Source organism: Hemicordylus capensis, chromosome 16 (assembly GCF_027244095.1).
Source record: "Hemicordylus capensis ecotype Gifberg chromosome 16, rHemCap1.1.pri, whole genome shotgun sequence".
Lineage (NCBI taxonomy): Eukaryota > Metazoa > Chordata > Lepidosauria > Squamata > Cordylidae > Hemicordylus > Hemicordylus capensis.
The window spans coordinates 15029469-15046519 of NC_069672.1; the positions used below are offsets into that span (position 1 = coordinate 15029469).

At 54.0% G+C, this 17051-nt stretch overlaps 1 protein-coding gene across 3 annotated transcripts in view; it reads right to left on the bottom strand.

Annotated features, from left to right (window-relative positions):
• MTOR (mechanistic target of rapamycin kinase) overlaps positions 1-17051 on the bottom strand; it is an 89867-nt gene that overhangs the window by 19597 nt on the left and 53219 nt on the right. For all 3 annotated transcript variants that reach the window (XM_053280857.1, XM_053280858.1, XM_053280856.1), the window contains 6 exons: positions 8126-8201; positions 6262-6401; positions 5086-5186; positions 4464-4579; positions 2076-2153; positions 1866-1973 (listed from right to left, as the gene is read on the bottom strand). In XM_053280857.1, the coding sequence (XP_053136832.1) occupies positions 1866-1973; positions 2076-2153; positions 4464-4579; positions 5086-5186; positions 6262-6401; positions 8126-8201 (619 nt within the window). The remainder of the gene's footprint in view (positions 1-1865; positions 1974-2075; positions 2154-4463; positions 4580-5085; positions 5187-6261; positions 6402-8125; positions 8202-17051) is intronic.

Genomic DNA, 17051 nt, shown 5'->3' on the forward strand with positions numbered 1-17051 from the left:
AATGCAAATCCTGGAGGCAGCAGGCGTCGCAACCGCTTTCCAAATGGCAGGAAGGGAGAGCCGGGCGCTGGCAAGTGGCAGGTGAACGGCCACCGAGGGAGAGGGAGGGAGACGGGCGTCCTGGCCGGAGCCTCCGCGAAGGGGCTGTGGGGCTCGCTATGGGGCTGCAGGTGACTGGCCACTAGGCTGTGGGGTCTTGTGTCCACTCCACTGGGCACAAGACCCCCAGCCAAGAGGGAGGGACAAGGGAGCCGGCGTAAACGGTCCCCTTTGCTCTGCCCTGGGATGAGAGCACCGCCTGCTGTGAGACCTTCCGCTTAGGGGGTGGGGGGCCTAAGAGCCTCTGCTTTGCATGCAGGAGGTCCCAGGCAAAGACCGCCTACACGGACTGGCAGCAGCTCTCCAGGGTTGCTGCAGGCAGGAGTCTTCCTCGGCCCGACTTGGAGATGCTGCCAGGGACTGAAGCTGGAGCCTTCTGCCTGCAAAGCAGAGACTCTGCCTCTGAGCTACGGCCCCGTCCCCTAAAGGGGAATCTCCCACAGCGGCCACAGGGAGTCACCCATCCAAATGCAATCCGAGGCAGAACCCGCTTAGCAAAGGGGACAATGCATATAAGCCACCCAACGGCACAGCAGGGAAGTAAGTGGCCTAGGGAGAAAGAGGTTGCCGGTTCGAATCAGCTCTGCCATTTCCCAGACTATGGGAAACACCTATAGCAGGCAGCAGCCGTATAGGGAGATAATCTCATACTGCGCGGGAGGAGGCAAGGGTCAACCCCTCCTGTATTCTACCGAAGACAACCACGGGGCTCTGTGGGCGCCGGGAGTCGACACCCACTCGGCGGCAGACTTTACCTTTCCCACCAGACCAGCTCTGGGAGCACGAAGCCTGCACAGAGGAGGCCCTTGCATAATCTTCCTCGCGTGAGTGTGCATTTCCACCTACACAGACCCAGAGTTGGGGAGATGGCACCAGAAGGCCTTGACGGTCCCCTTCCCACTCCAAAACGTTCCGACTCCACAGGGACGCTTTCGCAGCTTCCTGCGCCAAGCAACGGCTTGCTCGAAGCCCTCCGCGGTCCCTTCCAGCACGGATTCTAGACCATCGGCTTTTGTGCCGCCTTCTCTGCCCAACTGCATCCTCAAGGGCGGGTGCGCTGGTGACGAGTTAAGCTAGGCATATCGTGCAAGCTCTTCTCAAGGCTATCTCGCCTGTTAACATCACATTTAGAACGCCGCACCGAGAAGCGAAGACCACAATGGGGGAGACGCTGCACTGTGCAGATTATGTCAGCGGAGACCTGGGGCTCACCTTCCCCCCCTTTCTGAAGCCAAGAGTGCCTCGGCTGAACGCCCTCCCCTCTTGCCGGTGGGCTTCTCGGAGGCATCTGGTGGGCCACTGTGGGAAACAGGGTGCTGGGCGGGATGGGCGTTAGGGCTGATCAAACAAGGTTGTTCTTATGTTCTGCTACTGCTATGAATATTCATATACCACTTTTCAACAAAAGCACCCCAAGTGGTTTACAAAGAAGGAAGAGAAGGAAGGAAGAGAAAGAAGAGAAAGAAGGCTCCCTGTCCCCAAAGGCTCACAATCTAAACATTAGACGGACACCAGCAACAGCCACTGGAGGGATGCTGTGCTGGGGATGGAGAGGACCCGTTGTTCTCCCCCTACTCTATAAAGAGAATCACCGCTTTTTAAAAAAAGTGCATCTTTGCTCTGGTAGCAGGGGCTCCTAGGAATGGGGTGCGAGACAGATATTAAAAACAAGCAGACAGAAGCCGGCGGAGTTCAGGACTCCTGGAATTGTGTCCGCACGACCGCCACTCGAGGTACACAGGGGAGACGTCGACGGGCATCTTTACCTGCAGTCGCTCCCACCAGATCTGGCGAATGATCTCGCGCCGCTCCGGGACAAGTTTGTACTGGATGACTTCTTCCAGCTCCGAGAGCATCTGGCAGGACACCATCGCCTGGAGGGAACAGCCGGTCACATTCCATCCCAATCACTGCTGCACCGGAACAAACCCTGCGCGGAGGACCCCACGCCCAGGGCTGCGAGCCAAGGCACTCACCCCGTAGGCACGGCTGTAACTCTCGCCCGCCATGGCGGTCAGCTCGGCGTCTAGCAGGTCTCGGGCTTTATCGATGCACTGAGGGAGGAGAGAGAGAGGGTTGAGTGTGTGTGTGTGTGTGTGTGTGATAAAATCCCTTGCTTTAGAAGGCCAAATAAGCTTATATGCCAACGAGCCAGCCTAGTGTTGGATTAGGACCAGGAAGACCTGAGTTCAAATCCCTGCTCAGCCATGAAATGCACTGTTAACACCACCTGCTTAGAGATGTGAAGGTCTGGGGAAAAGCCACCCCCCCCAAAAAAAAACTGCAGGAAAAATGGGGCGGGGGGTGGGAAGAGACCAGGATCCCCCCGCCCCGCAGAAACAAATGTTTCTTCCCCCCAATTTTCTTCCCAGGTCTTCACATATCTATGCCTGCTCTAACCCCTAGAGCAGTGATTCTCAAACTTGGGTCCTCAGGTGTTATTGGATTTCAACTCCCATAATCCCCAACCAAAGGCCACTGAGGCTGGGGATTATGGGAGTTGAAGTCCAATAACACCTGAGGACCCAAGTTTGAGAATCCCTGCCCTAGAACATGACCGGCACTCTCTGAAATAGGCTTTAAGGTTGTGGGGGGGCACCAGAGCTTTTCTTTGCATGGTACAGACCCACACTCTTATGGGGCTGGCACACAGACGCTGGATGCCGTGCTGTGTATGATGTCACCTCTCCTCTGCAGCCAGCCCCCTCCCCGGCTTATCCCCTCTCCAAAGGTTAATTGCAGAAGCCTAACCCTTTCCAACGCCTGGCTGGTCTTCCTTGTCCACATCAGCAGAGATGGAGACAGATCCTGACAAAGCAAAGCAGATTTCTCTTGGGGAAAGAAAAATCCAGCTCAACAGGTTCGGCAAAGAATTCTCGAGGGGCGTGCGGAAGACCGCAAAGGCAGGTTTCCCCAGAGAGTAAAGGAGTGTGTTTAAGGTCTGAACAAGTGGCAATTCACATCTGTTGTTAATTGTCAAGAGGAGGGTTAAAAGGTACAGTCTGCACCCTATCTATGTGAACAAGTGTATACGCGATAAATATATATATATATACACACACTATATTTCGTTTCCCAGCAGCAATAAGCAGTCAACACAACAATCTCCCTAGGTTTTGCTACACTAGGATTTGTTTATTTTTAAAGATACAAAATATGGTTCTTTTAGGCCGCATTGAGAGTGTATGGGTAAATTCTTGCAGGCTGGTAACTACGACAGATTTCAAAATCCACTGGAGAAGCTTTCAAGGTGGCCCGTTTACCCTCCTGCTCCAATTACCCATCAACAAGATAGACTGCCTCTGAACATGGGTGTTTGACAGAGCCGTTGAAAACCCACACGGAAAGTGAGTGACCGAAGTGCTGCAAAGCACAGCCGGACCAAAATCAAAGCAACCCAATGTGGCTGTGGGAGGAAAAACCAATAAAAAGAGGGGCGCTCTTGCTCTCTTTTACCCTTTAGTATATTTTATAGCCTGTTTTATACTTTTTAGACATTTGTATACTCATTGACAGTTGTATGCATATATGTAGCCACTTTCAATATGGCTCCATTATCTATTCTGCTGTATTATTACCTCTGCTGGTTTCTGACTGTAATAAAGTTGGTTGGTTGTTGGATCGATTGTTGAATAAAGTGAGGGGAAGATTAACCCCCATTGGTAGCCTCCTCTAACGAGAGCTGGTCTGGTGGTAGCCAGCCTGACTTGTCCCCTTAGCTAAGCAGGGTCTGCCCTGGTTGCATATGGATGAGAGACTAGAAGTGTGAGCACTGGAAGAGATTCCCCCCCTCAGGGGATGGAGCCGCTCTGGGAAGAGGATCTAGGTTCCAAGTTCCCTCCCTGGCAGCATCTCCAACGAGATAGGAATGAGAGAGATTCCTGCCTGGAACCTTGGAGAAGCCGCTGCCAGTCTGTGAAGACAACACTGAGCTAGATAGACCAATGGTCTGACTCAGTATATGGCAGCTTCCTAGGTTCCTAGGTTCCTCTTCCAACAATCTAGGGACACAGGAAGCTGCCTTACACAGAGTCAGACCCTTGGTCCACCGAGCTCAGTACTGTCAACACTGACTGGCAGCAGCCTCTCCAAGGTTCCAGGCAGGAGCCTTTCCCCGCCCTGCCTGGAGATGCTGCCGACAGGGACTGAACCGGGGACCTTCTGCATGAGAAGCAGGGGGCTCTTCCTCCGAGCGATGACTGTCTTGCAGCGCTCAGGTGTGGCCTCCCACCCAGATGCAAGCCAGGGCAGACCGCTTAGCAAAGGGGACAATCCATAAACACAGGCCCACAGGCCCGCCCGCCCCCTGCTGCCAGTCTTCACAACTTCACAGCCATCCACGGCCCTGCGAGGTCAGAACGTACCTGCTGGGCCAGCGAGAAGAGGTCCTGGTGCAGGGCCAGCACCGCTCGGTAGAAGGCGCCGTCGTGGGTGTCCCTCGGGATCATGCAGGTATACTCCTCCATGCTGTCCCACTGACCTGCGGAGACCAACGCCAGGACCTCAAGCCACGGATTGGAGGCAGCCAAGGGGAGGACAGAGTCCACTCGAAGGAAGGTGGGGTTCTCAAACACGCCCCCCCCCCAGGTGGCGCCAGACTACAACTCCCATCATGCCCTGTTGCTGCAGCACAGGAGGGGTGACGGGAGATGTCATCCGGCACCACCTGGGGAGCTAAGTTGGAGAAGAAACCCTGCCTTCAAAGCATCCTTAGTAAGAACCGTTCTCCTTGGCCTCGGCAGTCCAGCTCCACGGCTGAACCTCTCTCCTGAGCAGGGGGGCCAAGGGAGCGAGGTGGGGCAGTGCTATGGGGCAGTGCCGCCCCTGATCCCCCGAGGCCTGTGCTTTCCAAAGACGCCAGTGCAGGGGCTTCAGAACCTCCCCCCCCCCGCGCCCCCCATGAACCCACACCATAGGCGCACACCCACCTCCACCGCTCAGGGTGGGGGGCAAAAGACGAGCCCCGGAGGGGCCTGAGAGCGTTACCTAATCCCCAAGCAGCCGCTGCCGCCATCCGCGCCATCTTCGCCTGGGTCTCGTCATTCACCAGGGTCCACTTCTCACAGCACTGCTGGTGGAGCTGCCCCCTGGGACGGGGAAGAGGAAGAGGAAGAGGGCCGGGCGGATGAACGTCTTGCTTCACGCGCAGCTAGGAGCTGCTGCAAGCAACCGGGTGGGCGGGGGGGGGGGACGGGGGGACCTTGCAGACGGGGACTGGGGCACACTTGTTTCAGGAGCAGAGGACACTGGCTGGCAGCAGCACTGCAGGGTTCCAGGCAGGAGTCTCTCCCAGCCCTACCCGGAGATGCTGCCGCCAGGGACTGAACCTGGGACCCGTCTGCATGCTAGTCCCAGTTCTTCGCCATCCCCGTTTGGCCGGGAGGACGGCTGCAGCCTGCCTACGAAAGGCCTCTCCCGCGGACCAAGAAAGCAAGTGCCTTGGGGCCTTGCTTCTGGAATCCGGGAGGGCCCCCCCAGGGACCAGGGTGCTGGCCCAAAGGGACTTCTGGCCTTCGGGGGCTGCTGTCGAAACACAGCCCGCAGCGCGCCGTCTCGGGCAGCTGTGGGTCATCTCCACCCCCCTCTCCTCCTCATACTGCCGTTCAGCCTCGGTTCACATCAGGACCCATCAGAACGGAGACCTGACGACGCGAGACATTGGGCGATTCGGGCAGGTCTCGCTCGGATCTGCCGCGCCCTCCAGGCTGAGCCGCATGCTACTTTGTGCGGAACGTGTCTTCTCCAATTAGCCTCCAGAAGACACAGCTTGCCGCCCCCTCCGCCCCCACATGTCATCTGCAGGCTACACAGCCCTGCTGCTCAGCCAACAGACACCGAGGGCTGTTTCCCGCATGGAACGCACCCACCGTTGGATTCCCCAGAAGCCTGGCGTGGATTCCATGGAAGAAAAAATGAGAAGTTCCGCTAAGAACTGATCGGCCGACTTTCCTCCCACATCTTAACTGATAAGCACCCTCCCCGCAAGTGAGCCCTCACGTGGCGCAACCCCCCCCCCACGCATCCGCCATCTTGAATTGGGGTGGATGGCATCATCCCAGACTGCGCCATCAAAGTGTCCTTAAAACTGCACCACGTTTGGCCCAAATCGGTCCCGGCACTGCGCAGTTAAGAGGGGGACGGAAGGGCCGGGCTCCTGCTCACCATTCCCCCAGGGCTTCTAGGCAGCGCATGCGTCCCAGCATCAACTCGGGGTCGTCCTTATTGGTGTCCATCTTCTTGTCATAGGCAACCAGGGCGTCTTCCCACTCGTGCAGCTTCTCGTACCAGGTGGCCTGGATTTCCTGCGGGGTGGGAGGCAGAGGTCGGGCAAGGCGGCAGTTTTCGTGGGGAGAGGGCAGAGGAAGGCCCCAGGGGGACGCAGGAAGCTGCCTCCCGGCCAGAGCCTTGGTCCATCTAGCACAGTATGGTCTACACGGACAGGCAGCGGCTTCTCCAAGGTGGCAGGCAGGAGTCTCTCTCAGCCCCGTCTTGGAGATGCCACCAGGGAGGGAACTTGGGACCTTCTGCTCTTCCCAGAGCGGCTCCATCCCTCCCCTGAGGGGAATATCTTATGGAGCTCACATGTAGTCTCCCATTCAAATGTGAACCAGGGTGGACCCTGCTTAGCAAGGGGGACAAGTCATGCTTGCTGCCACAAGACCAGCATCCAGGTCTCTCTGACGAGGTGCTTTTTGCCCCAGCTCATGAGGGCTGTAGCACCAGTCACGTTTATGGAAGTGGGGAGAGAAAACTGCACATGGATAGAAAGCGGACCAACAGATCTGCATCCTTTCTTCACACACACACACACACACACACACACACACACACACACACACCTTGGTCACCAACCTCTTAACAAGGCTTTATTTTTCTTAAGAAAGAGGGCATTCATGGAAAAATAAGGTCAGAGCCAACCCAAAAATTAATGGTTATTGAAACTCTGGAATCCCACGGTTAGTTAATATAACTAATTTTTTAAAAATTCTGTTTCTTGTTTAGGTCCGTTTACAAACTCCAGATGATAAATTGTCTGGAGACCTGTGATTCGTTATATCAAAAGGGAACATACATTAGAGCGGGGGGGTTCTCAGTCATGGGTCCCCAGATGTTCTCGGAATACAACTCCCATAATCTCTGGGGGGAATTACAACTCCATGGGGATGATGGCGGCTAGTGGCTAGCAGTTGCCAGTGGACACCAACCCCTTTTTCAAGAATTCATTGGTGCTTCAGGACGCGGTAGCCTCATGTGGCAATGAGTCCCACAAGCTCATGTTTGTGGAGGACGACAGGGGAGACCGACGATCAAAGCAGGGTCTCCTCCCCATCAGCTTTAAGCTAGAGACACATCAGCGCATGGAGACCAGAGCAGACGAGATGGGATTTCAGGACGATACGGCGATGGTTTGATCAAGGCACGGACCCTCTGCTTCAAGGCAGGCTTCTTAATGGCATTATAACGGCTTGATGCCCAAGAAGTCAGGTGTGTGTGTGGTGGTGGTGGTGGTGGGGAGACTGGCACCATTCAACAATGGCTTCCAAACTCCCAAATCTTCCTCCGACTGCTCGCTTCTTTGGGGATTTTCGTTCTCAAAGTTCTGTTAAAAAACCACCACCACCACCACCGCCCTAAAGGCACACTTGGAGACTTCTTGGACTGCTCTGGGGCCCAGTGTTCTTTTGTGCTCAGCCCTTGGCAGTTTGCGCCACGGTGCCCGCCAGGCCCTGGATTCGGAAATGGCCTGCAGGCAGGCTCAACACACACACACACACAGAGACACAGACACACAGAGGACTTCAGGCCCCTCCACGTGAGACGGCACAGCCAGGAAACAGGCCCCTCTGGGGCACCAGACGCAGGCCGCTGCAAAACCAGGTGGAATAAAAGGAGAGTAACACTCTTGAAGGACCTCAAAAACAATCCCCCATTTTGAACTGACTGCCATTTGCACGATGTTCCCTGAGACCCGCGGTTCCAGGAAGGGGCCGTGGAAGCACTCTCGTGCAAGACAGACGGGACTTACCAGCTCCCCGAAGTGCTTCATGGCATACTCCAGGACCCCAGAGGCTGCCTCGGGCTGTTGCAATTTATTGTTAATGCTGGGGGGAGACAAAAAGGAGAAAAGGCATTTCAGGCAGGGGCTGGTGTTGGAGTGAACGGTATAAATCTGTGGAACTCTCTGCCACAAAACATGGTGATGGCCAACAGCCTGGGTGGCTTTACAAGGGGCTTGGACAAATTCCTGGAGGACAGGTCTATCAATGGCTACTAGTCTGGTGGCTGCAGGACACCTCCAGCTTCAGAGGCAGGATGGCTCTGAGTACCAGCTGCAGGGGAGCAGCAGCAGGAGGGAGGGCCTGCCTTCAGCTCTTGCCGGTGGGCTCCCCGGAGGCATCTGGTAGGCCCCCGTGGGAAACAGGATGCTGGACTAGATGGGCTTCCTTGGGCCTCATCCAGCAGGGCTGTCCTTATGTTTTTATTTGCCGAACTCATTTCCATCCAGCTTTCAGCCAAGTTTGTCAAAGCAGCTTCAGGACCACACACAAACACAACAGTATTAAGTAAATAAAGAGCAGTTTAAAACAAACAACTGAAAACATTAGCTTTTGGGGTCATGTAAAACAAAACAAAAAACCAGAAGGAGGGCTGCTGATGCAATCTGACATATACCACACTCCATCTGAGACAGGGACATAGGCAGAGTCAGACCCTTGGCCCATCTAGCTCAGGATGGTCTACCCAGACTGGCAGCGGCTTCTCCCAGGTTGCAGGCAGGAGTCTCTCCCAGCCCTCTCTTGGAGATGCTGCCAGCCAGGGAGGGAACTGGGAACCTCTTAGATGCTCTTCCCAGAGTGGCAGCTCCATCCCCTGAGGGGCATATCTTCCAGTGCTCACACATTTAGTCTCCCTTTCAAATGCAAACCAGGGCAGACCCTGCTTAGCAAAGGAGACAAGCCATGCTTGCTCCCAGAAGACCAGCTCTCCACCTCTTTTGAGTTGGCACACAAAAAACTTGAATTGTTTGACATTAGGGTTTTCAGTCCAAGCAGCATCCTCAGGTAGAATGCCATATTACAGAACGGTAGAAGCCTAAGTAAATAAAAAATGGGCCTAGAACCCCCAAACCTCCCAGGTGAGAGCATCAGCAATGGCCCAATAAACACATCACATCAACCACTGTAGAAATTACACTAAAAAGAGTAAGTGGATCAGCTCTTCCACCTCCCCAGACCCACAGGGGCATAAATATTCTGTAAAAGGAATTCCTGCCACATGGCTTTTTAAAAATTATTACTACTACTACTACTACTACTACTACATTTATATCCCAAATGTAATAATCCCAATATTACTACATTTATATCTTTATGGCAAAACCTTAAGGCTAGCAAGTGAAAAGGCGCATTTATTTTACTTTTTACATTCCTATCCCGCTCTGCCTCCAAGGTGCCGCGAGCCATGTACACGGTTCTGTTTGTCCTCACAACAACCCTGTGAGGTAGGTCAGGCTGAGAGATCTGCGACTGGTCCAGAGTCCCCCAGCGAGTTTCATGGCTGAAGAGAGATTTGAATTCAGGTCTCCCCAGTCCTACGTCCAACACTCTAACCACTGCACCACACTGTCTGCCCTCTGCCAGGTTTGATCAACTAGGTGCTGGGAGCGAGGGAGAAGAAAAAACTGGGACAAGGCTAAAGAGGGGAACGCCTCTGGGGCGACACCAGGTGCAAAGAGCAGAACACCCGCGATGTATGCTGACTACCTAAACCTAGGTGCCGCTTTTCAAGAGGGTTCTTCCGCGATTTCCCCCGGACACCGACTCTCCTGTTCCCCTGCCACGTGATCTCAGGCTTTGCGTGAGACCCAGCAGTCGGCAACAGGGACTTCATCACGGCTTTTCTTGGCTTTCATTTCCTCCAGGCCGCTCACCCTCAAGCGAGGGCTTCCTTTCCTCGCCTGTCCCTCCTTCCTGATCGTACCCATATGCCAAGCGCTTTTGGCCATCTGAGTGCCAGCCACAAATATTCCCCCCGTGATGGGTGGGAGCCTGGCTGCTGCTGCTGCTGTTATTGTTTTCCTTTAAAGGGGACACAAATCCCTTAGAAGAATCAGAGGCTTTAGTGCCCTCAAGATGCATTCCTTAACAGCAGAAGGAAAAGTTAACATTTTCTATTGGCAAGGGCTTCTCCTGCTTCAGCTAGACTATCCGCAGGGCGCCTGGAGGGAGCAGCGGAGCAGCAAACGGCACCACTTGCTGTCTGCTCTTGATTGCTGCACTCCTCTCCCTGCTGCCAGCCTCCACTGCCACACCCACTCCCCATCCATTGACAGTGGATTTCTCAACATTGACAATGTAGTTAGTGCTGTGAGTGGTTTATGACGGCCCGATAATGTACTCCACTCCTAATATCAGAGTTGGGCTGAGCTTGAGACGGGGAATCGCTTATGTCAGTCTCCTTGACAGTTTTTAGGGGGAAAGTAAAAATGTAGCTCTTCACCCAGGCTTTTAAATGAAAGCACTGTTTTCATTACGGCTGCTTTGTGTTTTATATATTATTGTCTTTAATGGATTATTACGTTTTTAAATAGTGATATTTTTATATTGATATTATCTGCACTTCTGTATTTTAATTATGTATTGTTTTAATTACTCTGTAAACCGCTTTGAGATTATTTTAATGAACAGCAGTATATAAACCCAACAACAAACAATTCCATAGCAGATGATCAGTTTCTGGAGGGCCCCTAAAATTAGGTGCCAAGGATCCACGGTGTGGATAAAGTGGATAGAAAGGAGTCTCTCTCTCTCTCTTGGAACCCGGGGTCATTTCGCATGCAAGCTCAATGCTGGCAGATTCAGGACGTACTTTACACAGTGTGCAGTTGAAATCAGCAATTGGCTGCCGCCAGGTGTGGTGATGGTCACCAGTCGAGATGGGTTTAAAAGGGGGCCGGGCAAATACATGGTGCCCAGGGATATCAAGAGCCTCGAGAGCTGTATATTTCCATCAGGCCTTTGGCCTGATCCAGCAGGGCTGTTCTTATGTTCTGAAGGAGCCTGTCTTTGGACAATGCCAGGGGGAAAGCACGTTGACACTGTCTAACCCGAGTCCTTGCTGTCGTGCCTTCTGTCTGGAGGAAACACCGGCCTCCTGGAAACCCGGCACACCTGCCCAGCTGAGCACAACACCAGGTTCCTTTGAAACGGCCCAACTTCACGCTGGCTTTATGAGCCGCCCGAGGACCCAGCGGCCACATAAAAGGGGAGGCCCCCTCCGCCACGCTCCCACCCCACGGACCCATTTTTCATTAAGAATTAGGTTTATGGGTTCATCTGGGATTCTGCAAAGCCAGTTTTATGGCTGCTTTGATTCTCCGCTCTCCTTTAGGGCGAGAGAAATTATGAACGTTCAAAGCAGAGCCTGCTTGGCAAAAGGCCATGGTGGCTGGGGACCAAAGAATGGGGACCCCTCGGCTGCATGAACCAGTGTCCGACACACTGCGAGGTGGTTCAGAACAAGGAAAGGACCCGGAGGATCTGACACCAGAGTGCACGCTTCGTATGCAGGACGTCCCAGGCTCAATTCCCCGGTATTTGTTGTTAAAAAGATCGGACACATCAGGGTTGGGAAAGACCCCTTAACCAAGTCTTTAGAGAGGCAAAAACAACAATTGGAATAAAAGGCAGTTTCCCGCACCCAACAATATTAGCTTGTTGGGCATGGACTCAAGCTTAGGGTCCTCAGACGGTGTTGGACTACAACTCCCATCACCCGCCATGATGAGAGGATGATGAGGTTTGTAGTCCGACACCTGGGGGCTGCAGTCTGAGAACCCCAGCCCTAGGGGATTGGAAGTGAAGACCCCCATCCTGAATTACAGGGGCCACCTCAGTGTTTTAAGCCCCGACGTAATGAGATTCTGGCTAGCCGCGCCTGTCGAGAAGACGGTTGTCCTTTTCTTCTGCAGTCGCCGGTAGCTCCCCAGCCGTCTTCCAATTACTTGCGTACATCAAGGTTATCGGCAAGCAACACGCCATAATTCTGCCGCTTCGGAGAGGCGGGAGATAAGAACACGACACGGACTGCCTTCCTCTCCGAGTGGGAGCCAGTCGCTGCAGTCGAGTAAAAGTGATGAATCGCTGTCACATTTCACAGCCCAAGGATCCGTGCTGGCTGGCGGATCGGGCGGTTAATTACCTCCAACTTTATCTCTCTTGTCAACACCTCCTGACAAATTGACCGTTATCTTCTTCTTCCCCTCCCCTCTTCTCTCTCTGTCTTCCATAATTACCGCTGCTCCTTTCCCGCTACCGTCTAGCTTTCCTTCTTTCTTCGCAACTTGTCAAAAAGGAGAGAGACACGAAAGGTTCGAATGAGACTGAACAAGACGGGACTTATGCTTGAATCGTGGAAGGGCAGTGGCGGTCGGGGGGAGAGGAGGAGAGATCTGCATCTTTTCATGTCCTCTTCAATTCTCTCTCTCCTCTGCAGAACAAGGAACTGTCCGCAACCACCGACATCCGTCTAGGAGTAGTAGTATGCTTTATTACGGTCATTGACACAACACCACAAACACAGGACACAGGAAAGATAAAATACAAATATTGCAAAAAAAAAGAAGTCGCCTTCATAGTACCGATAATTCAAAGCAGCTCAGACCAGATCTTACATGCGGCCGCACAAAATTTGGCCCACACACAGTGTCAGAGGTGCACAGCGATCAGCTAGTCAAAAGGTTGTATATCCATCCGAATAGGGATAAGAACATCAGGACAGCCCTGCTGGATCAGGCCCAAGGAGGCCCATCTAGTCCAGCATCCTGTTTCACACAGTGGCCCACCAGATGCTTGATAAGAGGAGGGTGATAAGAGAAATGCGAATCTCTCTATAAAATGAACAGTATCAAAGAATGTGGGGTCACAGTCACAACACCCTAGCCGCAGGGACAGATCCGGCTGATAACGGGAATTTTATGGTTCCTGCCCTCCATTACAGCAGATGGAAATGCATTGGAGCGCCAATGGAGAGCCAGCAGAGCATAGTGGTTAGAGTGTTGGACGTAGGACCGGGAAGACCCGAGTTTGAATCCCCACTCAACCATGAAACTCACTGGGCGACTCTGGGCCAGTCATGCATCTCTCAGCCTAACCTACCTCACAGGGTTGTTGTGGGGATAAAAAATACCACTCTGAGCTCCTCAGAGGAAAAGTGGGATATAAGTGTAAATAAATTAAATCGTGAGAGGGAGAAGGCTCTTCTCTGTCCACGTGGACAGTAGTTAAACTTGTTAAATAGTAGGCTGGGTTTTTTGCAAAACTACCAAGAAAGTTACTTGCAGAGATTCGTGCCAGATCGCTCTGCTTTTCAATGTCTGTTATATCTTGTTTCATAAGCCCTTTAGCAGCATCAAGGCCCAAAGGCATTAAGAACTGAGGGGAGATGGCATCTGTCGAGTAAACAGACAGGCCTGCAGAAGAACTGATCAGAGAGAACCTCAGATGCAAACACAAAAGGCAGAAAGACCGCAGGAGGTCACAGCAGGGCAAAGGAGACCAGAGGTGGTGTTAAAAAGCTTCATAGAAAAGGTGGGCCCTCGGTCCATCTCGCTCAGTGTTGTCTACCCAGACTGGCAGCAGCTTCTCCCAGGTTGTGGGCAGGAGTCTCTCTCAGCCCTCTCTTGGAGATGCCGCCACGGAGGGAACCCGGGACCTTCTGCATGCAAGGGCAGATGCTCTACCACTGAATTATCCCCCAAGGGGAACATCTTACAGGGTTCACATGTAGACACCATCCAAACACAAGCCAAGGCAGACCCCACTGAGCAAAGGGGGCAATTCACACTTGCTCCCACAAGCCCTGCTCTCCTCCCCAAGGCAAGAGATGAGTCATGGACCAGAGTTTCTGCTGGGAGCCATCTCTTCAATGAATGCGAGGTTCCCTGCATATCCCCTCCTTGTTTTGTTCTTTTTAGGTGGAAGCACAGTTGTTATTGGTGGACTATTGGCAGGCTATGAAGTCAGTTTCACCGCCAATGGCCAGGATGCAGGTTTTTGAGGAAGAAAGCGAATCACAACACGGATGCCGTTCTCTCTGGAGGCTGGAAAGGTGGTCCCCAGGCGGGCCAGATGGCAAAGCCAGCACCCTTTCCCTAGAAGCCAGTGACTAACCCTTGAGTCCACCGGCTTCCCATCAGAGCTGAGACAACAGCTTCAAAACACACACCCTTAACTCTCCTAGAACGGCTTCCGCCCCAGCTCTCCTCCTGAAAGTTCCAGGCCCGGCCTCTGCAGGCATCAGCGCCTGACATTTCCGTGACATTCTTAAGGCATTACAAGGCCTTTTTCCAGCCATGCGTGCCCAAACGGAAAGTGCTGGCAGCAGGGGGGAAACATTCAGGCCGATGCAGAACACGCCCCCCCCACCCCCAAGGGATCAATATCCAAAGACTCCAGCTCCGAATGCCGTTCCGAGGACTCACAAGCAATTAAGTGGGCAAGAAACAGGGGTGTGTTTTCCCTCCGCGGCGGCTGGCCGGTTCTGGAGGCATCGCTGGACACCTCGCCACCCCACCCCGCAAGTTTCCCTGTGGGTTCTGAAATCAAAGAAACGGAGGAGCCCTTAAGTCCCGGCTGCTCTTGAAACATCTGGTGCGTCCGTTACCTACAAGCTGAAGCCCACGGAAACAAAACGCTAGGTTTATTCCATGGGCCGGGTGGCTGCAGACTGAAGGATGGACGTGCTCCAGAGAGCAGAGACTCTGCAGGGTCCCAGACAGGGGCTTTGCCCGGCTTGCCTTGGAGATACAGCCAGGGACCTAGGACTTTCTGCAGGCAGGCAAGGCAAGGCACTGCAGGCAGGCACTGAGCGATGGTCCCGTCCCCTAAGGAGAATATCTCACAGTGCTCACACACGTCGTCTCCCATCCAAACGCAAGCCAGGGCAGGCCCTGCTTAGCAAAGGGGCCCAGTTCCTGCTTGGCTCCCACAAGACCAGCTCTTCCATCCAATGGTTTCTTGTCTGAGCTAAGCAACAGAAAAACCAGCATATCTGAATGGAGCCACAGGGCCCCCCTTTCAAAACGAAGAAAGGGGCTTCAGCTCTAGCTTCGTGCCCCCCCCCACCACCAAAAGCACAGAAGCCACTTAAGGGGTGCTTCGTTAGCTATGCCCAGCGCAGAGAAGATCATCATCTGACTGGTGGTTCCATCACCAGCCTCTTCCCATCATCACTGTAAACATTTATTTTGGTTTCCATAAGCTTCTGAAGTCGCCTCCAACTCATAAAGCAGGAGGAGTCTTTTGCTTTGGGTTTTTTTCCCCCACGAGTTCCGACTCCGTCCCATAAAAAGGCAGGAGAGGGAGGTCAGCTGCCAGCGGCTCGATTCCGAAGCGAAAAACACAGCTCCTCTCCAGGATTGTTCTTTTTACATAACATCTTCAGCGGCACAGAAGCCGAAGCCGGGGCCCGTGTGTGCCGTGCCGAGAGGCGGGTGGGATGTGGGACGGGGGCCAGGGAAAGGCAGGCTCGGGGGACTGGCCTCAGCCACGTGGACTCCCAGACCCACAGCAAGGCGCCTGCCTGGCTTCCAAAGGCCTTTGCGGCTGGGGATGATGGGAGCTGTAGTCAACAACACCTGGGCCTCTCTGTTACAGGGAATGCTTGCCCCAGACGTTACCGGTGGGAACCCTGGCTTGAGACCCCATCTCTGGTGCTTTAGAGGACCGGAATACCAGCCAATGCAGGAAATTTGCCTCCTAGTCCTTGGTATGGCCCCCGGCCTGCCCACACAAGACCTGCAGAACGTCCTGCATCATACAAATATCGATGTCCCGATCACACAAATAGCTGACAGTGCAGCAAGCGCAGAAGACAAAAACGTGCACGCACGCACACACACAGGGTCCAGTTTCGCTAACACAAGCTTCGAAGCAGCAGCAAACGCTGCTGATAAACCCTATTGGCTGGGAACACAAGAAGCTGCCTTACACTGAGTCAGACCCTTGGTCCATCTAGCTCAGGATTGTCTACCCAGACTGGCAGTGGCTTCTCCACGGTTGCAGGCAGGAGTCTCTCTCAGCCCTATCTTGGAGATGCTGCCAGGGAGGGAACGTGGAACCTTCTTCTGCTCTTCCCAGAGCGGCTCCATCCCCTAAGTGGGGGAATCTCTTCCAGGGCTCACACTTCTAGTCTCCCATTCAAATGCATGCCAGGGCAGACCCTGCTTAGCAAAGGACACAATCCATGCTTGGTACCACAAGACCCGCTCTCACAGCGGAGGTGAAATTGGGCAGAAAACACACACACACAGAGACCAGGAGAACAGGGACAGCTAGGGGAAGCCGCAATAGGCAGATGGCTCCGTCTGCTCCTTGGTCTTCAATTTGACAAATATGTTTCTCATCACAAGCGGCCCAAAGAAGAATGTGCCCCCGGGAAAGACAGAAACCGTGGCTGGGAGGGGACTTAGACGGGATTACGGAGAGAACGAGGGAGGTCAAGGGTCGGGCAGAGGGGCGGGGCGGTGGGTATCCCTCCCCAGCGGTCTTCGTGCCCCTCAAGAGCGCCTTGCAAAATTGCCCGACCCAACAGCCACCGAATACCCACCGTGCGCACGGACCTTTCACACTGTGGCCCAGCCAAAGCCGGCCGCCCCGGAGCGTGGGAGTTGGGCGCCATCTCAGGGCGTGGGAAGGGGCGCAAGGAGGCATCCCAAGCCGTCCCAGAGCGCGCCGCTGCTCCCGTCCCGCTCTTGGAAAACCGAGAGGCAGCTTTCGGTCGCCACGCTCGGCTTCCACACGGGCTCCTGTGCAACTGTCCTGGCGCTCCATTCTCGCCTGTGCAATGCTGCTCCTTTGCCTGGCAAGCCAGGGGAGGGCCCGGGAGGTGTGGTAGCCCCGAGGAAGAAATCTCGCTGCCTCCGTCCAGCATCCAGAGGGGAAATCTGCAAG